This window comes from Myodes glareolus, chromosome 6 (genome assembly GCF_982192425.1).
Source record: "Myodes glareolus chromosome 6, mMyoGla1.1, whole genome shotgun sequence".
Lineage (NCBI taxonomy): Eukaryota > Metazoa > Chordata > Mammalia > Rodentia > Cricetidae > Myodes > Myodes glareolus.
This window is the reverse complement of record NC_142031.1, coordinates 104,164,336-104,191,680: the sequence shown is the minus strand read 5'-3', so window position 1 is coordinate 104,191,680 and position 27,345 is coordinate 104,164,336. Positions and strand designations below refer to the sequence as shown.

Genomic DNA, 27,345 nt, shown 5'->3' with positions numbered 1-27,345 from the left:
TTTGCTAATGTTATAGCTAAAAATCCCTTAAAGGATGTTATGTTGAATTTTACAAATGGCTTTTCCAATGGAAGGACTGCAGATCTGGTTAATAATGAAAAGGAATTGTGGAGTGTGTCATGGCTCCTTAAAAACAACTTAAAAGGATAAAAATTGCAGACAGATCTGCAGCAGAGAGATCTGACATGATGGCATCAAGGTGACCTTTGCTAAAGCAAGTAGAAAAGCCCTTGCAATGAATTATGAAAAGACCCGACCTACATTAATTTGGGGTCGAGGATGTTTGTTTTTTTCCACAGAAAGAAAATAAAGCTGGATGAGATGACTGCATATGACTCCACTGAAGGAGTGGCAGACCTGATGACATCGTAGTTACAAACGTCCCCATAGAGGAGTTGGAGAGGAATCTTTGTACCTGAGGTGGTCATGCAGCCTTCCAGACAGGTTGTTGCTACACTAACAAAGGGTCAGGGTGTTGCTCTGCTCCTTCTTTTGTGATCTGGAGGATGCCTGGGATAGAGACACTAAATGGATGAAGTCTTAGATGCCCTTCCGAGATGACTGTGTGAACTGTGTCTCGTTATTTCTCGCGCCTCTGTACAGGTCCAGTTAGGGAAAATAGTTTCTATGTTGGGGCATATGGGCCCTGACATAAGCTAATTCCCACCTAGGTGACAGAGCTGGCATACAGAGCAGGAAGATAGGGAGAGGAGACAAAATGGGCATAGAAAGGTGTGGTCAAAGGTATAGACTTGACTAAAGCCATTCACCTGGTTACCTAGGACACAGAATGCTAATGAATTTCCCCCTCAGTTTATGTTTTGGTATAAAGGCTGTTTGGAGAACAAACACAGGAATTTTCAGGATGTGAACTCAGGATTTCATGAGCGATCACTGAGGATCTCCCTCCTGATAAAGCCATGTGAGTTGTGTCTTAATTCCCACGCCTCCACACCGGTCCAGAGAGATAGTTTATGTTGGGGTTTGGACCCCAACACTGTTAACATGACGAATGATGTCCTCCACATTGTCTGATCATCTTCCAAAGCGGTACATAAGGTCTGAACCAACAACACTCAAGTAGAGTACTTCAACTTTGTCATGAGGTGTGACTAAGACCCAAGTAACCTTGCCCTGCTCATCTCAAGCTTTTACAACACCTCCAGATGATTCTAATAGTTCTCTTATCTGCAGACATATCCTAAGACCCCTATACCTTAAGCTGGTCATAGTATCAAATCCTACATATACTGATTTTACATGGCTTTATTACATACACCTTTACTATAAAAGCTTATTTTATAAATTAGAAACCAGATCAGTAATTGTTAAGTTACTTAAATGTGGTCCCTTCATGCCACAGAGAATTGATTCCCCTCTGTATGCTGTGAATACCATTGGTAAATAAAGAAACTGCCTTGGCCGGTTGATAAGGCAGAACTTAGGTAGGCAAGGAAAACTAAACTGAATGCTAGGAGAAAGGGGACAGAGTCAGGGAGACGCCATGGAGCCACCGATGGAGACAAACATACTGAAACTTTAGCCGGTAAGCCACAGCCATGTGGCAAAACTCAAATTACCGGAAATGGGATAAATTAAGATGTAAAAGATAGCCAATAAGAAGTTAGAGCTAATGGGCCAAGCAGTGTTTCAAATAATATAGTTTCTGTGTGATTACTTCAGAGCTGATGGGCGGCGCTGGGAAACAAACAAGCTGCTGCCTCCATACCATAGTGAACCTAACTGAGTTGGTTACTAAGCGGCTATCAGTTATGTAGCTTATTCAATTCAAACCTGCAGATTAATTTGCTTCAAGTTCATTTCTACAATTCTCTTCTTAGTATTTTCAAACCAAAAACTATGTTGGATAAGAGGACTGCAGAAAGGGATATGTTTCTGTGTGTGTGTATCTAACAGATTTAAGAAATCATTCACAAGTGCCTAAGCTGGCCCAGCAAAACCTCAACTGAAAGCACAACAGAGCATTCCCATCACAAAGAAAAAAACTCAAATCAGATACTGATTATATACAATTTATTTAATAAATTAATGTCATTCAAAATACAGTGCTAGAGCATTATGCAGTTGAACATGCCAGCAATGTTTGTCACGAGGCACCCGTGCTCAAGTTGCATTGGTGGCGCCCCACAGCTGCTAGTGGTTCCTGGGATTAATGCCTGAGCAGTGCTAGTGTCTGCTCTCCTGCATACTCAGTGCAGACAATTCCTGCACAGCTCACCTTCCAACCCCCACCCCCCAAACATACACACATCAGGTTAAAAAACACACCTAAGAGATACCTACACACAATCATTCTACAGTAATGCTCGTTATTAAATTAAGATGTAATGACCTGGTTAATCCATTCTAAATCTTTTTAAGATGGAGAACTACATCAGCAGCAGGTGGTTATATGCATGAGCCAACGTTAATGTAATATGGAAAGTGGAGACATTTACTGACTAAAGCTCCACAATGACCCGCACAATGAGGGACTAGCAATTCATTTGCAAGCCCAGCAACTTAAGTCCGCACCTGGTAAGTGACCAGCTGACTGGACAACCTGTATTCTATAGACAAGTATAGTCAGTGGGAAGGGAATACATGCACCTAGTAGAAGAGTGAGACTGGTCCTGCAGTCACAGCTTTCCCTGTGTGATACCATAGACATAGAGGAGATCTTCCTCAGCAACAGTATAGGATTTGAAAGACGTTTCTAGACTGACATCAACATTAGTGTTAAGTGCAGCTGAATTATGCTAGAAAAACTATATTCCAGGACTTTAGAAGTACAGGAATTCAATACATATACTAAAATAATCTCAGCACAATTTTGGTATACCACACTAGGAACAGGAAATTACTTTTAAAAGTGAAGTTCTGGACTGTACATACACAGGGCTACCAATGTTAGATAATTCAGACTCTTATGCTCACATGATACACATCAAAGTCTCTCAATTATCAAATAACCTATTTCATATTACAGAAGCATATCTTCCTGTATGACACACTGATATATATATTATACTGATGCAAATATTAAGTAGGCCATAAAAATAAAATGTATCAAAGATAGATTTTTATGTACTCATACTTAGTCCTTTTATATCCTCTGGTTTAACAAAGGATATCACTAGTCCAGCATGTGCACCCCTTCAACTCCCCTATACAGGGGGAAGTGCAACCATTTCTCCATCCAGTTCAAACTCCTCTGTTCCATCTGGTGAAAAAAGGTAAGTTGGTGGCTTCCATGGAGATTCTTCAAGACAGGATGGATAAAGCTTCCCCACAGTGCATCGAAAATCTCTCCCTAGGTCCCACAGTACACGTTCAGATATGTGCTGCCGCAGAGACCACCGATCAAGTTCCAAATCATACTGGTAGGTGACGTATTTAGCTCGTTCATTTAAGTGAGTTTCTCGCATAAACACACAAAGAGAATTTGAGATCACAACAGCTCTAACACAGGGATCAGAGTACCTTTTAGCAGGGATGTTGGCTGCCATTTTCCATTCGTTTTTATTCACATCATAAATTTCCACAGTTACTGAAGACCCATCTACAGTGCCAGAGGGGAGTCTTATGCCAGAATTGGTAGCAATATGTAACCCTCCAATATAGAAAATTTTATCGCCAAAAGCTGCAGCTGAAGCAAAAGATCTGCTAGTCTGCCTCATGGCCATCTCTACCCATGAGTCAGATCTCGGAAAGTAACAGTACATGAGGTTCAATGTCATCACATAAATGCAGTCATGAACCACAACAGCTGCACTCCACTGCCAAGCACAGGGTAAGGGGCTCACCATTGTCCACTCATCCTTCTCAGTGTCGTATCTTTCTACAGTCCTCCGATTAAGTTCTCCACCAACACTGTCTCCTCCAATCGCATAGATATAGCCTTCACAGCAAACCAAGGAGGGCTTCACGCGGACGAAGAGCATCGGCGTCTTTGGAAACCAGGTATTTTGTTGTGCATCAAACCAGTAAAAGCAATTCACAGTCCTGAAGGCGGTCTGCAGTTTGCTTGTCTTACTGTGATTTGTTTTTGTGTTTTTCAGGGGCACCTGGCCCCCTGCTATGTAAATATCATTATCAGGGGTTACAACGGTCCCAACCTTATGCAAATCAGCTGGTGGGCTACATAACTTGTAAACTTTCTCTGCCTGGGGGCTATAACAGACAGAAGAGTAAAGACTACAAGGGTTTTCTGATGATGCTTCAATGAAAATCATCATCTCCTCCTTAGTCATCCCAAGTCTTGGTTTGAAAAACTTGGGCATAGACTTATAAAGACCTTGAACCACAACAGACTTATCATTGGGCGGGAGCCCCTGGAACCAAGCTCTCTGTGTGACTTCTGAAAGTGCATCAATTCTGATTTGGCTAAGAACCGAAGACAAATACTGGGATCGTGATTCTGTGTTGTACTCTAGCCACAGCATCGCAGCTTCTCGAACTGTTTCTTCCTTTTCGACATTTAGGTTGTCACTGCTGAGAATGTCTATCAGCAGGTCGTGGGACAGCTGCATGAAGGCTTCCTGGTGGTACACAGCAGTGAACTTGTGCTCCACCATTCTTTTAGCACTCTGCTTCAACTCTTCACAGCTGAAGAGATCAGCAAAACTCAACAACCGAACACAGTTCTCTGCATTAATTTTTTTAATCAAATATTCTCGACAACGCTGTAATACATCTTCTACCTAAAATAAGGGGGATAAAGGATGATAAATAAAAAATAATATAAAAAATGCTGAGAATCTAAATCTAATACCCTACATTGAGAGCTACTCCCATCCCTCTACTTTTTTTAATCAATTAATTTATTATTTTTTGTTTATTGAGACAGGGTTTCTCTGTGGCTTTGGAGCTTAACCTAGAACCAGCTCTTGTAGACCAGGCTAGCCCTAAACTCAGAGATCTGCCTGCCTCTGCCTCCCAAGTGCTGGGATTAAAGATGTGTGCCACCACTGTCTAGCTCCCGCCAGTTTATTTTTATGTAAGATATAGGTTTCCCATAGCAGACTCCCTTATACTGTCAATTTTGACGTATGTATGTATGTATGTATGTATGTATGTATGTATGTATGTGTATATTTGGGCAGGAGACAGTTTCCTGCAATAATAAAATTAGACTTCAAGACTAGGCAATCTCCATTTCTTCCTCCTTACCCAACGACCTATTTACCGCTCCTATTCAGGCTGCTGTGAGTGACCCATATAGCAACCTCAGATTTAAGGAGCTATTTAAATGATCTAAATGCCTATTTAAGGCTGGTCTCTGAGCTCTAAAAGTTCTCCCTTGGTAGAAACTTTGTTTGTTTTGTTTTTGCAGACAGGGGCTTACTACATGTAGCTGGTGTTGCCCTCAACCAGCCCTTCTCTTCTGTCTTCCAGCTGCTGGGAGTACAGCATGGTGCCATGCCATCATGCCTGGCTGCAAACAGCAGTTTTCAAAGTACAAGGTGTTATTCAAAAGCAGAGAAAGAGAAGATGGGAACAGCCATATTCCTATAAAATCTGGAGGGAGTCTAAGCAATACAGAACAGCTAATCATACTAAAATACATCAACATCAATTTTAGTTAACTACTTAATAGCTCAATATAGTCCACAACCATTACTAGCATCAAATCTTCCGTAACAATCTAAATGTGTTTGTGAGAGTTCTAGCAAACATAATGAATTTAAAGCTTTAAACACTGTAAACACTCTTAACTCAACCAATAACTTGAAGTCTAAATTCTGAAGAGCATTAGGCAAGATATGAAACCAGAGCCAGCTGGTTGTGGCATATGTCTTTAATTCCAGCACTTGGGAGGTAGAGGCATGAGGATCTGGTCTACAAAGTGAGTTTCAGGACAGGCAGGACTGTTACACAGAGAAACCCTGTCTCAAAATAAAAAAGATAAGAAAATATGAAACCAGTATGAAAGTGACTCTGTCTCTCTTTCAAGACAGGCCTCACTGTGTGTGCAAAGCTCTGAGTGCCCTGGAACCTGTGATTTCCCAGCACTGATTACAGGTGTGCACCACCATACTCAGCTCACTTTCAGTTCACAGAATCTGTATTCAAATCCACACAGATAAGACCTTGTGTTTAACAGTGTTACCCCTGAACAAATGGGAAAATAAACTTAGTATTTCTAAACCAATACGGCTCTTATATTGTCACTCGCTTACCTGTTTTATAACATTTCTGCCACAAAATTATTTACCAACTGAGAAAAGTCCTGTTTTTTTCTTCATTTCACATTTTATAACCAGAAAATGACTCATATAAAATTAACATTAAAACTGTACAGATAAAGATATACCTATCATGAATGCGGGCCTGGAAAGATGACTCTGGCTATGAGCACTGGCTGCTCTTTTAGAGGACCAGATTTAATTCCCAGCACCCACATGGCAGCTCACAGCTGTCTGTAACTCCAGGGGATCTCACCCTCACAAAGACATATATGCACACAGGCAAAACACCAATGCACATAAAAGTAAATAAATCTTTTTAAAAAGCTATCACCAGTAAAGTACTGTTTGCTGACAAAACAAGCTCCACTTCACTAGCAGGTTAGAAGCCTGCTTTACCTGCAGGAAACAAGCTGTTTCGTAGAGCTGTTCTACGGTGCTGTCATTCACTGCCAGGTTCCCTGTGTATGCATAGGCTATTATCATCTGCAGGGCCGCAGCATCCACATTCCTCAGGTGCACATGCGTCTGCTTGCTTTCACTTAGTCCACTCATGAACATGGCCCTAGGGGGGGACACAGAAAGCAAGCTTAACAAAACAAGCTGGGTAACACAGGATGTTTATTCAGAGTATCTATTTTAGAGAAGACCTTCAGAGACAACAAGAAAATCATATATAATCCAGGGCTGAAGACAAGGCAGACAGTAACCACTACGCCATTTTGAGGGGGGGGGACATCAAAATTAATTTACTCTTCATAGTCACACAATGGGATACTATTCAGCAATAAAACAGAAGTGTTGCTAAATAAATGAACTTCAAAAACACTCTGATCAGTAAAGAAGCCAGATACAAAAGACACAAGTTTATTTACATGAAATGTCCCAAAACTGCCAACTATATAGAGACAGAAAGTTACCCAGAGCTGTGGGAGGACTGTGAACTGACTATATAAAGATGAGCAAAAGGGGACAGAAATGCTGTAAGTCAGACACTGTGGAGACCACAGCACAGTTCTGTCACCCACAGAATCCAAGTAAAATGGCTCCTGGATACCCTCAGCACACGAAAACAAAGATACTAAGTCCCCCTTTAAAACAAGGCATATTAGTCTAAAACACACATCCATCTTTTTAGCTTTATTTATATATTTAGTACCTACCAATCCGCCTGTCTAGGCTGGTCTTGCTTCTGATTCTCCTGCGTCTCTTCAGTGCTGAGAATATTGACATGTACTATCATACCTGGTTCATGTAGTCTGGAGATCAAATCCAGGGTACTTCATGGATGAAGGCACGCACTACACTCACTGGACTACAGCCTCATCCAGCCTTCCATAGGCTACTTGTACTACCACAAACAATGTAACAATGTAAACACACAAATAGCTGCTAGACTGGAAAGAGAATACTCTTTCTTAGAGTATTTCTATTTGCAGTTGAAGATGTGGTAAAAGCTGCAGAGAGCTGACTGCAGACTTAAAACTGGGTGGACTTATGCTATATAAATTCTACTTTAAAAAGCTTACAGCGACTAAAGAATTTCCTAAACATGCAGCTCTATTACAAAAAATATGCAGGAAACTATGCTGGAAAGACTATTGACACTGTGGGAAAACAGACCCCAACTCTTTTGAGACAGAATATCACTGTTGTATCACTGTTCCTCCGGCTGCCCTGGAACTCACTACTAGACTAGACTGCTGAACTCAGAAACATATGCCTACCTCTGCCTCTTTGAGTGCTGGGATTAAAGGCTGTGGACCACCACACCAGGTTCATATTGAAACTTTTAAAAGCCTACTTTAAAAGAATTGTTATATTTATTTATTGTGCAAGTCTACTGTGCGTTGTAGGATAGGGCTTAGGCCACAGCTCATTGTGGAGGTCAGAGAACAGCTTCTGAGAGTCGGTCCTGTCCCTCCACCCTTGGAACGGTAGAGTCTAACTCAACTTGTCAGGCTTAATGGTAAGCGCTGGCCACCTTGCCGGCTTGCCTGCTAGAATATTTAACTGGATACACAAGCTGCATGCACAAGAGAAAAAAACCTCTGCATGCAGTGGTTTAAAAGAATAAGTTCCAAAATAGTCACTAGCTTGGGTCCCTCAAAGAGATGAGGAAGGCAGTCAATGTGGATAACACAGTATGGGACACAGCTGCTCAGAGCTATAGCTCGATAGGGTTCACGCAGTAGAACAGAGCATGAAGTCAAAAGATGAGCGGCAGGTCACGGGCTTTTACATGGGCAGGGCTGGGAGGGAGCTCCGTTGTAGAGCACTATGTGTAACACACATGAGGCCTCAGGCTCAATTTTAGTCCCATGCTGCCTCAGAGTCATCTGAGAAACTCATCTGACAGCGAAGGAGACTGTTGTGAGCTTAGATTAACCACGGTGAATTCGTCCCTAAAATGAATACTCTACACACAGACAGAGCTCAAGAGCTAAAGGTTGAAATCCAGAGAAGTGGCTATGAAACTAGAGCAAGCACCTAGCTAGAGATAGAGCATGCCAGGAATAAATACAAAAGCATTACAAAAGGCTGATAAAGCCTAGCTATTTTCTGAACACAGAACAGGATACAGCAGAAAGCAGATAAGAGTCAAAGCTATTTGTTTACTTTCAACAAAATACCTCGAAAAAATGTTAATCAGTAACAAATTGTAAGGCCAAGAAAGTTCATCATTGCAAAAAGGTGAGTTAAACTGCATATGTGAAGACCAGCTGAGTCAAAAGGAAATGATATAATCGCCAAAGTAAAGAATGCAATAGCAGAGGAAAACTGAAGGTTAGGCACTAATACAGTAGCCATGACTCAGCTACAAACTGACCAGTTACAAAAGGAAGACCACTCCTGCCCCCAAATCAAGAAAACTGTACTTAAGAACTCCAGTTTAGAAAACACACACATGCCAGGCGGTGGTGGCGCATGCCTTTAATCCCAGCACTCGGGAGGCAGAGGCAGGCAGATATCTGTGAGTTCCAAGCCAGCCTGCCTGGGCTACAAGAGCTAGTTCCAGGACAGGCTCCAAAGCTATAGAGAAACCCTGCCTTGAAAAACAAAACAAAAAAAAAAAACAAAAAAAAGAAAGAAAGAAAGAAAGAAAGAAAGAAAGAAAGAAAGGAAGAAAGAAAACACACACAACACATACACAACTCAGTTTGTGGGATTGAGGAGAGCTTGAACCACAGACACATGCAACAGGAGTCAGCACAAGAGGAGTGTGCCTTTCAAACTAGGGAGGCAGCTACCTGGGAGACTGAGACTAAAGTCAGAGAACTACAAGTTCAAAGCCAGCCTAAACACAAAATTTTTAAAAGGACCAGTGTATCTCAGTGAGAAAATTCCCATCTTGTCTATGTGATACCCTGGGCTTAATCTTCAGTAACTATAAAATACAAAAAAATACTAACAACAATAATAAATACATCTGTGGCTAGCACAATAGTTTACATCTGTACTCCCAGCACTTGGAGGCTGAAGCAAGAGGATCACTGTGGGCTCAAAGCTGGGCTACCTAAGTTCTAAGAAACAAGCGACAGCTATGAAGTTAAGAGAAAGCCTGACTTGGCCTCTGCTTCAGTTTCTTTCTCCAAGTCCCTTATCTTGGCCTCCCTTCACGATGGACTGTGGCCTATAAGCTGAAATTATATTTCCCTGCCCCGTCCTCAAAAAAGAGATACACTGCAAAAGAAACTGAGGTTCCTAGTGATCCCTAATATCACACAAAATGAGCAACGCAGACATATGCAAAAATCCAGGCAAACAAGGAGGGAACACAGGTCCCAGAAATCCTATCGAAGCTAAAGGACGAACACAAACACGACTGAGTCGGGACAGTGTTCTTAGAAAAGACACCCAGCAACGTCTATTGCTACCAGCTTCACTTGTGTGAGAGAGAGAACCTCAAACCTGAAAAAGAACTGCAAGAACTCTTAACAGCAGTGCAAGGTACGTGTAAAGACCACTTATCTTTCTCTTATCATTCCCACCAGCAGGGCCTAATGCAAGGAACAACTGACGGGTACAGATGACAGTGAGAATCGTTACCTGTAAAGCGACTGCTTCCTAAACACCAAAAATAGCAGAAGTCTGGCCAATGTGACCATGGACACTTAAAAAATGAAATATTATTGACCGACTGTGTGGGTATGTGCCATGGTGAGCATATGTAGGTTAAGACAACTTGTGGGCCAGTCTTCTTTCACCATGTGGGTTCTGGAGAATCTAACTCAGGTGTTAGGCTTGGTGGCAAATACCCTACTCACTAAGCCCTATTAATTGTTTTTTTTTTTTAAAAAAAGGAAAAAACAAATGACAAATTACATAATTATGTAATGAGCTCAAGAGCCATAGAATGCTGAGTAATTCTCAAGTAGTAACTCAATCATTTTGAGTTTAAAATAATCAACAAGTCAATGTTACCAAGATACAATTACTATTTGAGTAACAAACTACAAAGGAAAAACACAACTTACCTTAAAGGCAGAAATTTGAGACTGGGGAAACAGCTAGTGGATAAAATGCTTGCTGCCCAAATACTGAGGATTTCAGTTCAAATTCCCAGAATCAACTAAAGGCAGGCCCAGTTATATCTGTAATCTCAATCTTCTACAATGAGATGGAGAATCCCCAACAAGGCTGGCTTATTAGTGCCAAACAAGGAGACACTGTCTCAAACAAAACGGGAGGCTAAGTCTGACACCGAGGTTTGTGCTCCGACCCATACACACACAGCGGCACACATACTCCCAGGCATACAATAAACACACACCACACACAGGAAGATAAAAAGAATAAAAAGCAGAATTAGCTGTGTATGTAACAATCCTGAATTTTGAAGGCAGACTCCAGCTATGAATACTTAAGATATATTATTAAGGCATACACCATCATCTGTTCGGTACATAAGGGAAAAAATTTTGTGGCTAAAAAACTAGTCCAAAAATAAGATCTTAATGATATGAAGCATTAATTATACACACGTACCCGACTATTCTATGTACTCAATAAATATAAGTGGTTGCTTTAGGAAAATCATGTTTTCCCACAAAATCATGGAAGCTAAAGAAGGGAACTACATGGTGGAAAGAAGGCTCATTAGTTAAGAACACTGGCTGCTCTTCTGGAGGACCTGGGTTCAATTCTCAGCATTCTTAGGTGGCACACAACCATGTACAATCCAAGTTCCAGGGAATCCAACACCCTCTTCTGGCCTCCATGGGCACTGAATGTAGACAAACATACACATAAAATCTAAACTTGTAAAGGGTGGCTTGAGGGCTGGAGAGATGACCCGATGGTTGAGAGTTCTTCCAGGGGCCCCAGGTTCAATTCCCAACACCCATATCGTAGCTCACAGCTGTCTGTAACTCATGCATGTAGTGTAGACATGTGCAGGTAGAGCAGCAACACACATTAAACAAACAAAAAGGCAGCTTGAGTGACAGCTATAACGGACTGGTTGGTCTTCCAGGACCTGGGTTCAATTACCAGTGCTGACATGGTGGCTCACAACCATCTACAACTCCAGTTCCAGGCGATCTAAAACCCTTCTCTAGCCTTTATGAGAAGCAAAGATACATGTTTTGAACTTACATGTAGGCAAAACACCTGCACACACAAGATAAATAAATGAAAGGAATTAGCTACTATACATAATGAAAGCCTTGAAAATACTGTTGCCTGTACTGGGTGGTGGTGGTGCATGCTTTTAATCCTAGCAGCACTTGGCAGGGGGATCTCAGTGAGTTCAAGGTCAGTCTGGTCTACAAAGTGAGTTCCAGGACAGTCAGGACTGTTACATGGAGAAGCCCTGTCTCGAGAAACCAAAAAAAAAAAAAAAACAAAAAAAAAAACAAAACAAAACAAAAAACCTGCTGCCTTTAAAATTGTAGTATTACAGTATTAATGAAAGATTAAAGCTGCTTTGTTTTCAAAAATATTAATTCAGGTAAATAACTTGATAAACAACATTGAAAATACCAGAAAGATGACTTGGCAGATAAAGAACCTTGTTCTCCAAGCCTAATGACCTGAGTTCAATCCCTGGGAACCCCAAAATGAAGAGAGAACCAACCCCTCCAGGCTGTACTCTGAACTTTTGCACACAATAAACAAATGCAATTAAAATTTACATAACAAAACAACATGCTTTTGCTACAACCACAAACTTAATGAAGAAGAAAAAATGAAGCCGTAACAAAAAATAAACTGAATTTCTCTTGCATAGTTTTTGTTGGGGGGGGCGTATGCATGTTTCTCTGTGTAACCCACAGATTCACCTGCCTCTGCCTCCCAAGTGCTGGGATTAAAGGCATTGCATAGTTTTGGTACCATATCAGATGACTTCAAAAGTTAACACTAAATAACCTACTCGCTTATTAATAATGCTGAAGCAGGAGACTCATACAAGTTCACACAATGGAGACCAGCTTGGACAACAAAAACAGCAGCTCTATGACTATGCAGATGTCAATCTATAACAAAAGCATAGAGCTCTTCCCAACAATGGCTAACCAGTTTGTGATTAAGTCATTAAGAGAGAGCTTATGAACTCAGATATCCATTCGCTGAAACTAAAACCCTGAATTTTTACCCCAGCCAAGACAGTGGGTGTGGAAAACAAAAGTGATGAGCTCTGTTCAGTTTATAAACAGCCATGTTTCTAAATGCATTATTAAAAAAAATAAGAGCAAATGAAAACTATGCAAGACAAATGCTATTAACATTTTCTGTGTTATGTCTTCCTTTTTTTCTTCATTAATTTTGTGACTGTCAAAACAACATGCTGTGTGCGTTTGCAAGTTGATGTGTAGAAGCCAGCACACAACTGGAAGGGCTGGTTCTGTCCTCTCACTTTGTGGGTTCCAGGGACTGAACTCGGGTTCTTAGGCTTAACAAGCAAGGGTCTTTACCTGCCGAGTTATTTTGCTAGTCCACATAGTGAGTTCAAGAACCGTCAAAGCTACACAATCTTAAGACTGTCGTAAGAAACGAAAATGAAAACTTCAGCATTTAAAAGAATTCCTACTGATAGAAGACCATCGTTCCAGCAAGATGGCTCCATGGGGTCAGGTGCTGTTGGATGAATCTGATGATTTGCGTTCCAGTCTCAGAATGCATATTCACAGTCACGTGCAAAGCTCTTTAATGCATAGCTTCTAAGTCTGCACTTGAGAAACACCAAAAATTCAGTAACCTCCATTTTTAAAACTGTACCTGATTATTGTAAACAGGCTTTGTAACAGAGAAGAAAAGCAGTGTCTGAAACTGCATGAAAACCCACACCGTAAACTGAAACCAAAGTAGCTGGCACTGCACAGCCAACTGGCATTGAGGCCCTGGCTTGGCCCTCAAGCCAGGGCTGAGGAATGTGCCATCTCTTCACTTGTAGGTAAATCAATCTTCAAAGTCCATTTAGTCTGCCTTGCTACAGCTGCCACAAATAGGCAGCAGAAACAATTTTTCTGTAGCAGAAATACACTTAGTCCACATTTAATTTATCTTATTCATCCTGCCTACTTTCAAACACTGAGCAAAACTCACCTTAAAAGTCAGAGAGCAAAAATCAATTTTTTTTTTTACCTTAGTTGCTATTCTCAAGAACTTTAAAACTGAAAGTTCTAATTTTTATTAATTGTCTACAATGGATTGTAACCCGGAACTGTGAGCTAAAATAAACCCTGCTCCTCGAAAAAAGGAAAAATGTTTATTATTTCTAAAGAGCACAACTATATAAACTTCCAGGTTCTGAGACACAGAGAGCACCAACACTGTCATCGGCACTGCATGGGGTCTGGTAAGGCTGAGGGGGTCAAAAGCATAATTATCCAAGCTTATCCAAGCTATTTTCCTTAAGGTGATATTTCTGTTGTGATTGTTGCTTATGCTAGTACCTAAACAGCATCAATTATTCCCTAAAAACTGAGTCCGTTACATAACTCTTCAGTTTATAAACAATCACGATTTTCTAAATGCAGTATTTAAAAAAAATAAGAGTAAATCTCATTTGTTTTTCTTTTCAAGAAAAAAAACAACAACAGTATATTGAATTTTATAGTACCCCAAAGTAAAACTATAGTCAATTTCAACAATTTTCACATATTTAATACTTTTGTAAAAACTTCATCTGTTCCTTAAACACATAAGGAAATGCTTTGACAAGTACCGAGTAAAAACACTCGGGAGGCAGAGGCAGGCAGATCTCTGTGAGGCCAATTTGGTCCACACAGTGAGCTTAATGATAGCCAAAGCTACACAGCATGACTTTGTCTTAAAAAAACAAAACCAAAAACTTTGAAAAGAATTTCTATTGACATAGGGTTAGGTGGTTTTTGGGCAGGCCTGGTGACCTGATATGCCTTCTCAGAATCTACATAAAGGAGGAAGGAGAGAACCAAATCTGGCAAGGGTGTTATCCTCTGATCTCCACCACTGCTCTGGCATACCTGCCCACATCCATGCCCACATAGTGCAATAAACTGAAATAAGACTGTTACCACAAGCTAAGAAAGACCAACTACTCACCTGAAATAGGAGCTACATGTTGCAAGAACCATCTTATGACAAGGGAACTCAGTGCCCTCAACAATTAACACTATGTCAGTAAACAAATGCTGTTCGTAAAATAGTTTCAACTGTTCCAACAAGGATACAGCATACTCGGTATTGATCTGCCTTTCCTCTTGAGTGGACATGACTGCATTCCATTAATATCTCCCAGAACAGATCAGAAAAGTCCGCCTTGATGGAAGGTCAAAGGAATACTTCCGAAATAAAGGAGGGTGTCCGCTTGCTGTTATCTGTAGCACTCAACCAGAACTGACGCAATCCCAGAGTATCCTGTTAGAGGCTTACAGTCTTTGCTAGGTCATCCTGCGCTAGAGTTTTTCAACAGAGTCTCCAGACATCCTGCTCAGATCTGCAACTGCGCAGCTCATGAATAAAAGGGAAGAATACAGGAGGTAGATCTTGTTGCAACATCTTATGTTCAGTAGGCTTTCTGCAGAACTAAAAAGAAAAGAGTTCAGTTAGAATATGTAGATCAAGCTCTTAGAATACAATGTTTAAATCAACAGCCTTTGATATACTTTACATTTATGTGAAGTTTCAATCAATTTTAGATACTAGCATAAAAACAAAACAGAAGAAAAACGAATTGTTCAAGTCTGTAACATTTAAAATAACTAGGCTGCAGAAAATCAACAGCTGTACTTTAAACTTTTTGCCTTCCACACAAGAAATAAACATTGGAGAAAATAAGCACATAATAAACAGCTGACTTTAAGGTTCTTTAGAGAATTTAAATTGCAGAAGCCAGCAACACATGACTGCAATTTAAGGGAGAAACAATACTCAAACAGATGTCCTCTTCTGCAGTGGTTGTCACTCTCCAGACATATTTATACAAAGACTACATAGCAATGAGATTAAAAATTATTAATTTCTAAATTTTAAGAAATTCTAATGTGTACACGTGTCTGTTTATTTAGGTGTCAAGCATGTAGTTTGTTTTGAGGAGCTGGGGTAGAACCCAGAGCCTTACAACATGCCATCGAGCACTCACCCACTCAGTCACATCTCCTTCTCTCAACTACACACTGCAAGTCTGTCTAATTTAGCTCTTTGCCATGTGCTTTCTTTTAGAAACGCTTATGAGTGAGAATAACATTGCTACACAGAAAAACACCAATACTATACAAATTACAATGTTTTCCCGTAGTGATGAGGCAAGCAGGCCTGCTTTTTATCTCACCCGGCTCCCGCACAGCTAGCTTTACACCTGAAATAACAACACACAAATTGTATTCATTTAAACACTGTCTGGCCCATTATCTCCATTCCCTTATTGGCTAATTCTCACATCTTGATTAACCCATTTCTAATAATCTGTGTGTCACCACAAAGTGGTGGCTTACCGGGAAGATTCTAACCTACGTCTATCTTGGGCCAGAGCTCTAAGGCAACGGCCTGATTCTGTTTTCTTCGTCCCAGAATTCTGTTCTGTCTTTCCCGCCTACCTATGTTCTTGACCTATGTCAAGCAGTTTTCTTTATTAACTAACCAATGAAAGCAACAGATAAATAGAAGACACTCCTACATCATTTTCCAATTTAATGTGTGAACTTAAATTGTCAGAATATTTGAATGAAGAAAGAATAAGTTTCTCCTGGAGACTCTATCACATTATGATGCATTACAAACCACCAATAAACCGAAGTACACATAAGAAATTAGACAAGATCAACATGGGATTTGAAATAAAACTGGCTAGACATGTGGTGGCGCCCCATGGCTTTAATCTCAGCACTTGGGAGGCAGAGGCTGGCAGTTCGGAGTTCGAGGTCAACCTGGTCTACAAAGTGCTACACAAAGAAACCCTGTCTTGAAAAACAAATCAAACAAACAAACAAGAAAAGGGGGACTACATTAATATTGGAATTGCTAGGCAATCATTAACGATGCCTAATCTTGATTGTCATCTTACAAGTTTTAGGACAATCATGAAAACAAATCTCTGGGTATGTTTGTGAAGGAATTTCTGGGTTAGTTAATGTGACCTATTGTAAAGGTCGATAGCACAAGCAACACTCTGGGATTCCCATACTGAATAGAAAGCAGGTCACTGGACAGCAGTGTTCAGTACTTGCTGCTCCCTGACTGTGGGGTGAAGTGACAACCGGTGGGAGACCCTGCTGGTCAGAGGTGGCAGTCTACCATGGCCTGGGAGCTTTCACCAAGCTCAGCAAAATGGAGGACTCCCTCCTCAGCCAAACTTCCTGCTATCTGTCCTTATTAGGAGGATGTCTCTAGGCCCGGATGCCTGACTCATCTCACAGATGACCCTTGACATAGTTCCCTGAAAACACTCTTCCCCTGATGCCCACATGGTAATCAAGTTAATGCTCTAGTCATTTTGATAGGGTCAAGCTCCCACTAATCCAGCTAGGAGTGTGCCACTTACTGCAAATTAGGGTTTGTACCCAGAAATAAAGTTGTCTCATTGAAGTCGCCTCCCAGAGGAGATGGAGGGCTATCCCTGTCATATTGACAGCCTTCTGAGCCCTGTTCCCCTTTGTGGACCTATGAACAATCCCTGAGGAAGAAGGACAACAGCTATCTCAACTCTTGCCCCATGGTCTGTACTCTAAAACCGTAAGCCAAAACAAACCCTTCCCTATGCTGCTTTTATCCATGCATTTTGTTATATCAAGAAATAGTAACACCACTCAATGGGGGAAAACCCATACCTATATTCTACTATATAACATTCCCTTAATAAAAGCCAAAAACTGGAGCTAGAGGGATGGCTTAGTGGTTAAGAACACTGAGGTCCTGAGTTTAATTCCCAGCAACCACATGGTGGCTCACAAACATTTGTAATGAGATCTGGTGCTCTCTTCTGGTGTGAAAGCATATATGTAGGCTAAACACTGTATACCTAATAAATAAATAAATCTAAAGAAAAAAAGAAAAAAAACCTGGCTGCTCTTCCAGGACCAGGGGTCAGCTCTTAGGTCTACAGAGCAGCTCACAACCTTCTGTAACTATTTCCAGGGGACTGGAGCACTCTTCTGGCCTCCTTCAGTACTGCATATACATGACACAACTCACACGCAGGCAAAACACCCATACATGCAAAACAAGCAATAATACAATTTATAAACAAGCAAAAATTCAAATTAATTAAAAGTTTAATTTAAAAAATGTTTGAAGTTAGAAACTTGATATTTCTAACACGTGGCGTCAAAGGAATTACAAAACAGAAAATGAAGAGGGAAATCCAAATAGGTGGCTACCTATAAATTAACCCCCAAACTACCTCAATTTTAAATTTCATAACCCTGAACTCCAAAATCAGAAAGGAAAGTAATTTTAACATAAAACCTCTATATGTATGATCATTGGAACCACTGATTTTCCTCAAAGTATCAATCATTCAGGGTGACAAAGAGCTTACAATGTATCTTCTGGCCAAACTACACAATTGCTGAAACTGCTAAAAATGCAGTCAGGTGTCTAGAAAGTTAATTGTGGAAGTAATAAAAACAGGTGTCAAGGGTGTGGAGGCCCAAAAATGTAAGTCTATTTCGACCTTGTCTGAAAGTCATAGTTTTAGCTTGTTCAAAGATGTTGACAACAAATGTGGCCACACCTAGGGTATGGTTACTTGGTGTTTTTTGACATTAAGATGGTTCATAAAGGTAGATCCATTCCACCCTGAACAATGGTCAGGATATTCTTTTTTTTTTTTTTAGTTATAAACTGATTGGCCCAGTATCTCAGGCTTCATAACTCTTACAACTTATATTAGCCCATTATTCTTATCTGTGTTAGCTACGTGGCTTGGTACCTTGTAGTATGAGGCAAGTGGGCTGCGTCCTGCTGCCCGGCTAGCTTATCCCCCAAAAGAATCACACAGAAATTGTATTAATTAAATTACTGCCTGGCCCATTAGCTCTAGCCTCTTATTGGCTAACTTTCACATCTTGACTAACCCATTTCTATTAAATCTGTGTATCACCATGTGACTGTGGCTTACTGGCAAGATTCTAACCTACATCCATTTCACGCTGGAGATTAATGGTGTCTGCCTGACTCTGCTCTTCCCAGAATTCTGTTCTGTCTTCCCCGCCTACCTGAGTTCCGTCCAATCAACTAGGCCAACACAGTTTCTTTAACAACCAATGAAAGCAACACAAATACAGAAGAACCTCCAACACTAGCACCTTATTCAGCAGGGCAGTCACATCTTGTTTCTTCTATGACTGGGACAGGACTGCAGACCAGGACTTCCTTCTTCCCAGAATTCTCCTGTCCTCATTGACCCTTCTACTTCCTGTCTGGTTATCCCGCCTATACTTCCTGCCTGGTCAGGATATTCAAGTGTACTTCTGCTCCTTCTTTTGAAATAGGAGGTTTGACCTTGGGAATAGCTGCCTGCCTTCAGGATTCTTGGTCTAGGATGGGTTCACTGCCTAAACAAGAGAATGCTAATGACTTCATGTCTCAAAGTATTGAAACAAGTAACTGTTCTAATTGTCCTTTGTATCATGTTAAAGCAGTCTTTTGTCTCCTTCCCCCTGTGGTATTGGGGTATAAAAGTGTACGGAAAATTAAACAGGTGAACTTCAGTATTCACTGAAACTTCCTCCCGGTAACAATATGATATATATTATATACTGTATTAAAACCCTCAAGCCAGGCGGTGGTGGCACAAGCCTTTAGTCCCAGCACTCGGGAGGCAGAGGCAGGAGGATCTCTGTGAGTTTGAGACCAGCCTGGAACAAGGACAGGCTCCAAAGTTAGAGAGAAACCCTGTCTCAAAAAACCAAAACCAAACAAACAAACAAAAACCCAAAACAAACAAAAAAACCCTCAAGAAATCTATGGCAGCATTCCATAACGGAATACATTATCTTTACTGATGGTGCTGTTGTGCTGTGACTCCCACCTGAGCTGTGTAGCTGTGAACATGCTAAGCTAAGGATGATTAGTAAACTGTGACGCCCACCAACACCAATATTTTCCGTAACAAAATTCCTTGCTCTAAAAAGGAAAACCTGAAAGACTCTAAATACTCTGAGTACTAGAGTGAGAATCACTTATATTAAGTAACTAAAGAGAAATGTTTGTCAGAGACAAGATCATTTCTGAACTAGAGGCTGGTTTACTCCACTGATAAATTCAAAATGTGAAGACTACTGGGAGCCGGTTGAACTGTGGAAGTGAGACCTGACTGAAGAACAGGTCATAGAGAAGGGGTATTACTGGGGGGACTATATCTTGCCCTAGCCCCTTCCTGTTATTGCTCTGCTACCACATCCTCCAGTCACGATGAACCAAACCTCTTCTTCAAGCTGTTCTCAAGCATTTGATCACAGCAGCAAGTCTCACACACTACCCTACACTATGCACCATGTAACAATTCACCCTTTTCTCTTTTCAGCAGCTGTTTTGCATACCATTCTATCTTATACCTAAAATTAAAGGGCTGATGATATAGCATAATCATAGAGTGCATACCTGGCATATTCAAGTCCATGGTCTCAATTCTCAGTACAGCAATAACAATAAATCACATATGCCTTATCAATAGAAGTTGGCATCCTTTACTGAACAATATTGAAGAAACTGTTTAGTTTCTTTGAAGATAAATTAATACTACACAAAATGAATCCAGCTATTGTTTTGTTGAGTATTTACCATGTGCCAATAATCAATTATACTTGAGGCACTGAGAAGAGTTGCCAATCACTAAAGCTCCCAAACACCAAGTACATTTACTGTCAACTACAAATCACAGCCAAAACTATAGCTGACTTTTAAAGTCTCTTAGAAAGCAGGGGAAGCGTCAGGGGCAGACAAAAGGGTGAACAGGTAACTAACTATAGGCCAAGCTGGTATAGAAATCATTTCCCCCAGCCGCAGCTTTTCTAAGGGAGATGGGAACAAACCTAAGGTCTTGCAACTACTACTAAAATGAGTTGCTGACACTCCAGCCCAGGCTGTTTTACAACCTGAGATAGGGTCAGCTTGAGCTCCAAATGTGGGCATTGGTTTGCTAGGGTTTTTGTGGGGTTGTTTGTTTTGTTTTGGAGAGATCTTTACCTATTGCCAGGACTGGCCACTAAGCTGAAATTCTTTTCCCTCAACTCCCTAGTAGTAGTGGGACTACAGGCCCGTGCCACTATGCCCTGCTCAAACTACAAATTATTGGCAGGCACAGAGAGCATTTTATTCTTTGCCTTAAGAAATTCTGCAGAGAAAGTAAAATGTGCAGACCCAGCAAGTACTTGTCCATCACTAAGAACAAACAGTTCACAGTGAGAAGGAAAAATTTATTATCTACTTAAATATTCTGGGTTTTGTTGACAAATGAAAGTTACCTAGCTTTAAAAAAACAGACTCTCAAAACATGTATTATTTTTCCTTCACATCTCCATCCCAAAGGCAGCATGTAACCGAGTGGGCTTAGTTTAATAGAATCCTATTCACAAAACTGACCACACCGCTGTTTTAACCTACTTTTGCTGTTAGTAGTGGTGTTTGTGTTCTTGTTGTTGCACTGGGATTAAAGGGGTGTGCCACATCTGGTTTATGGAAATACAGGGCTTCCTGTATACTAGGCAGGCACTCTAACACTTGAACTGGGGGGTGGGGTGGGAAGCTGGATCTCACTATGTGATTCAGGCTGGCCCAAGGGTACCCTTGCCTCTGATTCCTGATTGCTGTAAATACAGGAGCTACTGTGTCTTTACAGTATTTCAGGATTAACCGCTACCGACTAAAATGTTTTATTAGAACATTTTCTCTCTAGATAATAAAGACAAGTAAGTACAGCCTTAAATTATTGAAAATTGAACTAAATATGATTTTAGTTAACTTTATCTGTATATATTGATATATTAACTTATTTTCAAAATTGAAATACTTTGGTGGTTTTTTTTTTTTTTTGAGACAAGGTTTAAGTTGTCTGGAACTGAGTTCTGAATGGCTTCAAACTCATAGCAAACCTCCAGCCTCAAGTGAGTGCTGGGATATCGGACATGAGCCACCACACCTGGATTTCATCTAACACCTCTTAACTATTCAAACAGTGCTATTCCTGGTTCAGTGAGCTCTGAAAATAATTTTTCCCTTATATGAGTACTCTTCATTAAGGCTCCAAAAATGAAGCCCAAAAGTGCACGGAAGACACCCCTTCCTAGATATACACACATGTTGAGAATGGCAGTTAGAGATTCAAAAATACTTTAGGCACACATAAGCACTTGTTATCCCAGCCAACAGCCAAGGCAGGAAGAATGCCTGAGCCTAAGGGTTCAAGACACCATGTCCAAAAACACAACAAAAACCCAACCAACCGAACACCCAACTACGTGAGTGTGATGGTGCTCACTTGATTTCAGCTCTTGGGAGGCCAACCTGAGCTACACAGGAAGAGATTTTGTCTCAAAACCAGAAACACAAAGGCCAGATGTGGCTGGGGGTTCTGACTGGACACAAGAGAGGAGGGAAGCTGAGTACTAGCAATGTCTCTCTCTTGAATATGGATGCAATGTAACCAGCTCACTTAACACCTGCTGCTGTGGCCTCTCAGCCATGATGGACAATAACCGGGAAGCCTCCTGTGGCTTTGGTTGGGCCATCTGATCACAGCCAGAGAAGAGAAAGAATAGAAACCAATACAACGGGGCTACAGTGATACTGTCTCAAACAGCAAAAAAGTAAAAACTGCTAAGGGTAGACTTGAAATGTTTCTCTCTCTCCCACCCCAGGGAGTGGAGGTGATGAGCATATTAAAATAATTTGATTTAATTATTCAAAATGCATACAGTAAAACATTAAGCTGGGGCTGGAGAGATGGCTCAGAGGTTAAGGGTTTATGTGCTTTTATGAGGACCTAAGCAGAGTTCCCAGCACCAGCACCAATGTCAACAGCCTCTGGTATCTGTCAACTCTCACCTCCTAGAGCACCCACATACATGTGCACATAACCACATTCAGACGTACATACATAACTAAAAAACAAATCTCTAAGATTTACATTGTACCTCACAAATATATGTAATTATTTGCATGTCAAAAGTAAAACACCGGCTGCAGGTGCAGTTAAGTTCTGGCTGCAATCCCAACACTGAAAACATACACACGGAGGGAGGGAGGGACAGAGAGAGAAAAGGAGAGGCAGTGAGTGAGCTGGGTATGAAGCATATGCTCATCTCAGCTACTCAGGATAATAAAGCAGGAGGACAGCAAGTTCTTAGCCTGAGCACATACTAAGACACCATCTAAAATTTTCTCAAAGAAATGATACAATAATGAAGGTCTTTCTCTAGGGAGTGGGCTTCCATCTTCTAATAATGCAAGTGTCACACAGAAAGTTGAAAATTTGTTAAAAAGAATCCAAGACATTCTGGCTAACAAGTATTATATGGTGTATGTGTGTGCGTGCGCACACGAGTATGCAAAGACACAAACTCAAACTACTTTGGGAGGAAGCCCACTTCTGCAGCTCACTAGCTCTGCACCTCAGTTTGCTCATACATATAAATGGGAATAAAATGAACTCTTCCACAGCCTTTTCTGGGATTAGAGCATCATACTTGATCAATGCCGAAAGCACAGCACTGGACACATTGTGAACAACTTTTAGTGGCCCAATCACTGGTGAAACTTTGTAGCCCCTTCCCAAAGGCCAAATCTCCACACTGTATCAGCCCCAGAGATTCCAGTTACAAGGTCACAGTACCCCAAGTGCAGCTCCCTCTTTTTATCTTTGATAAAACTTGTGTGTTTCTAAAATAGTATCTCAGGCTGGGTCAGGCTGTCCTGGAGTACTCTATATAATCTAGGTTCTTCTTGATCTGATCTTCCGGCCTCAGCTTCTCTAATGCCAATAGCACACACATGAACCACCATGCTCAGTTCGAAATCATATTTTAGCTAAGAGAAATTAGTTTTTAAGTTGTACAGACTTGTCTGAATTTTCATAATTGTATGAATTATGAAATTTATCAGCCTAACCAGATTAATCTTGATATGGCTGATGTCAGTGCAGACAAATTAAAGCCAGAGGCACGATGTGAGCAAGCCTCTCTTTGAAAGAGGTCCCTCCTTTGGGAGGACTAAATGAGGTAGTCCTTTAAAGTTACTAAAACAACCAAAACTTGAGAATGTTTAGAAAAGATATCTCATCTTTTTGTTTTATTTTGTTATGCACTCCTGGCTGTGCTGGAAGAACTTGTTATGTAGACCAGGTTGGCCTCCAAGCCACAGAGATCCGCCTGCCTCTGCCTCCTGAGTGGTGAAGAGTGCCTGCCAGCATGCCCAGCTCACGACTTCATCTTTAATGACACATACTACACAAGGAAGTTTCTGGAGCTATGATAAGAAACAGGTGCAAAGGAGGAAAAGGCTGACATTTTTTTTAAAGATTTATCAAGTGATTGGCAAGATGGCTCAGTGGTTAGGAGTGTTGGCTGTTCTTCCAGAGGATGAGTCCCAGCACCTACACGGCAGCTCACAGCTATCTGTAACTCCTGTTCCTGGGGATCCCACACCCTCACACAGACATATATGCAGGCAGAACACCAATGTACATAAAATTCAAATAAAAACTAGTAAAAGAAATAATTTATCAAATTTGAGCCGGGAGCAGTGGTGCACACCTTTAACCCAGCACTTGGGAGGCAGAGGCAGGCAGAGCTCTTGTTCGGGGCCAGCCTGGTCTACAGAGTGAGTTCCAGGGCAGGTTCCAAAACTAAACAGAGAAACCCGGTCCCGAAAAAAAAAAATACAAAATTTAACAAATTTCAGCACTTTCCCCTATCCTAATAAAGCCTGAAGTCTGTTCCTAAGTGCCCCTTCCTCAAACTGAAGAGGAGTGCACAGCTCAATCAGGTTAGTGATCCGCACTTACGTAAATTCAAGCATAAGGACAAGTTCCTAAGCTATATCAGGATCAGGAAGTTACCAACAGAAGACGACTTAATGATTGAGCACAGGGTACCATTTTGGATTATCATCCCTTTACCTCCATTTTACTCAGTGTCTCAAGAAGGGGGAGGCAGGCTTGACTGACGCAAAGCTGACCCAAACTTTTCTAGCAACACTCCATTTTCTGAAATCAGTTTCTCCAGGAACAACAGAACACAGTTTCAGATAAGAGAACCAAGAACTGCTCTGTACATTAATAGTGCTTAAATCAACTGTCCTTCCTACTACCTCAAGTTATGTAAGTATCATCTTAGACAGATACTCAAGCACTCTTACATAGAGCTGTAAGGGGCAGAGCCCCTTAACATTGATTATAACTACTAAAATGTGTTTCCTTACAGAAAAACAAAACTAAAAACTTGATGCTGGGCATGCCCTCAACAGGCTGGGGAGTCCAGCTAGCTCCAGCTGGCCTTGAGCTACCCAGAAAGACCCTGTCACAAAAACCAAACCAAGGGCTAGGGCTAGAGTTCAGTAATAAGAAGTAGGGTATTTGTTTTGCATTCCCAATGTTCCAAAAAATAAACAAGTAAACCACAAGGGTAAAGTTCTTGGAAGCCCCTGCCTGCAGTGGAAGGCACTACTAGTCACTATTGTCACTGATATGAGTGGAGGAGAGACGAGATGTTCCCATTGAATACACTGTCTTCAAACCCACGACAATCTCTCCTTTTCACAAAAGAATCTAAGAACTCCAAATCCCTGACAAAGGCATCAGGAACACCCTTCATCACTTAAGACTGCTTGAAACCAATATGCTACCCCTAACACCCCAAGTTAGGTAAACATCTGTTTTATTCAAACTCTGCAAAACTGGGAAAGACTGGTATGTAACTGACTCTCTGATTTTTATTTGTTTTAGGGCAGCAAAACCAATCATTCTCTCAGCCCCAACAGTCTTAGGAATGTGGCTGGGAAGGTGGGCCGACTATTTTCTAAATAGCACGCATATCTGTGGAAAACCAGGTATCTTTTGGCTTTAAAGACTGCATTCAACATAGCACAATAGTGCTAGCCCGCAATCCCAGGTTTCAAGAGGCGGAAGCAGGATTCCAAGGCAAGCCTAGGTAACACTGTAATACAGTCTGCCTCAAGAGAGAACTCCAGTTTCTAGGAATTTAACAAACATCTGAAACACATTCGATATTGAAGATAGATATACTAAGAAATGCGCATTATGGTAGTCACACTAATCACCAGGACACCTCTTACTCCTCTCCTTACAGTCTCTGTAAATAAAGCTAGCAGCATTGCTCTTATGGATATAAAAGGGAGAAGTTCAGCACTTATCTGAAGAGGAAATAACACTGTGGAAACACACTGTCTACAAAGGACCATCGACGAAAACGCCATAGTTGCCAAGAGTTATATACTCTCTTTACGATTTCTGGCTCCGATCTAAAAAGACCTGAAAAAGCGCTAGACTAACAAAAGAGCAAAGCAATAAGGCAGAACGTTATCAGACAGACGGAAAGGACAGTAGCGTATTCCACATCACAGAGGCTGGGGAAAACAACCGACTTGACTTTTCAAATGGACCTTGGATTACAGAGGGCTTTACCCAAAGGCCGACTAAACCAAGACATTCTTTCAGCTATAAAAGATCGGGTCTATAGTACTCAGATTTGGAGAATTCACAACTCAAACGAGGAGAAAAACAACAAAACGTAAACAAACGTATTAAGTAGTTGCCTCACAGAAGAAAAATATAATTTCAGTCAGAGCACATTGCTGATTGGACTGTTGCTCAGTGAGCCAGACTTACAGATTCATGTATAAACAACACGTGACCAGGACGGTCTTTTCCCCCGTTTTCACAAAGCTGTTATAGTTGTTCACAAAGCAGTCTTTCAGTTTTATTATCTTAATTTCTTGTTTTAACTTAGAAGGGCCACCAAATAAATTCTAGCGATCTGCAGTCCGGAGAAGGAGTATTCCTTTTCCTTTAAGTAGCTATAAAAAGGAATCTTAAAACTAGTAGGCCAGGGGCTTGGGGGCCGGGGGAAGGGGGAGCGCACGGTAACTCAAACAACTGCACTACAGCAGATCAGGCTGTTCCCCGGTCGCCAGCGTCATCAGGAGAAGCTAAGAGTCGAGTTCAAATTCGCGACTTCCATCTAAAGCAAACAGGTTTCAGAGGGCAGCTTCCCCTTCCCACCGTGGGACACAAGCAGGCCGAGGGCAACAGGACCTCTGCTACCCCGGGTCTCTCCGGGCTACTGTCGATGCGCCAAGTTAAAAAAAAAAAAAAAAAAGCAAGGGCTCGATCGCACTCCGTCGGCCGCCGCGTTCCGAACGCGCGCCTCGCGCGGGGAAAAACAGTTCTGCCTCGGAAGGACGCCGCCCCGAGCCCCACGGCCCGCGCAGGCCGCGCCGGAAACACCGCGCGCTCGGCGGAAGCGCACGGGTTTGAAAGTCGCCGCCGCCGCCACCACCACCACCGCCCCGGCCCACAAAGGTCGCCCGCCGCCTCGCGTCCAGCCGGGCCCACCTAGGCTCCCGCAGTTCAGCTCACCGCGCCGCTCCGCCGGGCAGCACTCACGCGGCCGCACGCACGGCGGGGGCGTGGCGCTGCGGGGAACCTCGGGGCTGCTCGCTTCCGCCCCCGCTTCCGCGCGCCTCCCGGGTTGAGCCGTCACGGCCTTCCGCCCGC

The 27,345-nt window shown here is 41.7% G+C and overlaps 1 protein-coding gene across 3 annotated transcripts; it reads right to left on the bottom strand.

Annotated features, from left to right (window-relative positions):
- Positions 1 to 2,017: 2,017 nt before the first annotated feature.
- Kbtbd2 (kelch repeat and BTB domain containing 2) lies at positions 2,018 to 27,345 on the bottom strand. Of its 3 annotated transcripts, none has more exons than XM_085691042.2 (4): positions 27,208 to 27,345; positions 14,718 to 15,200; positions 6,588 to 6,753; positions 2,018 to 4,703 (listed from the first exon to the last, which is right to left on the bottom strand). In XM_085691042.2, exons 2-4 carry the CDS (start codon positions 14,885 to 14,887, stop codon positions 3,168 to 3,170), a joined length of 1,872 nt encoding a protein of 623 aa, XP_085547168.1. In that variant the 5' UTR covers positions 14,888 to 15,200; positions 27,208 to 27,345; the 3' UTR covers positions 2,018 to 3,167. The 3 variants fall into 3 exon arrangements, with proteins under 3 accessions (XP_085547168.1, XP_085547167.1, XP_048296375.1); XM_085691041.2 differs by having other exon boundaries at positions 27,184 to 27,314; XM_048440418.3 differs by lacking the exon at positions 27,208 to 27,345 and adding an exon at positions 26,458 to 26,625.

Bases quoted from the DNA above. Each gene is read 5' to 3' on its own strand.
- Kbtbd2 (XM_085691042.2), bottom strand. From the start codon at position 14,887: ATGTCCACTCAAGAGGAAAGGCAGATCAATACCGAGTATGCTGTATCC. The intron at 6,754-14,717 runs GTGAGTAGTTGG...GTCCCCCCCTAG, and splicing joins ACATGTAGCTCCTATTTCAG to GGCCATGTTCATGAGTGGAC. The intron at 4,704-6,587 runs GTAAAGCAGGCT...CCCTTATTTTAG, and splicing joins AAACAGCTTGTTTCCTGCAG to GTAGAAGATGTATTACAGCG.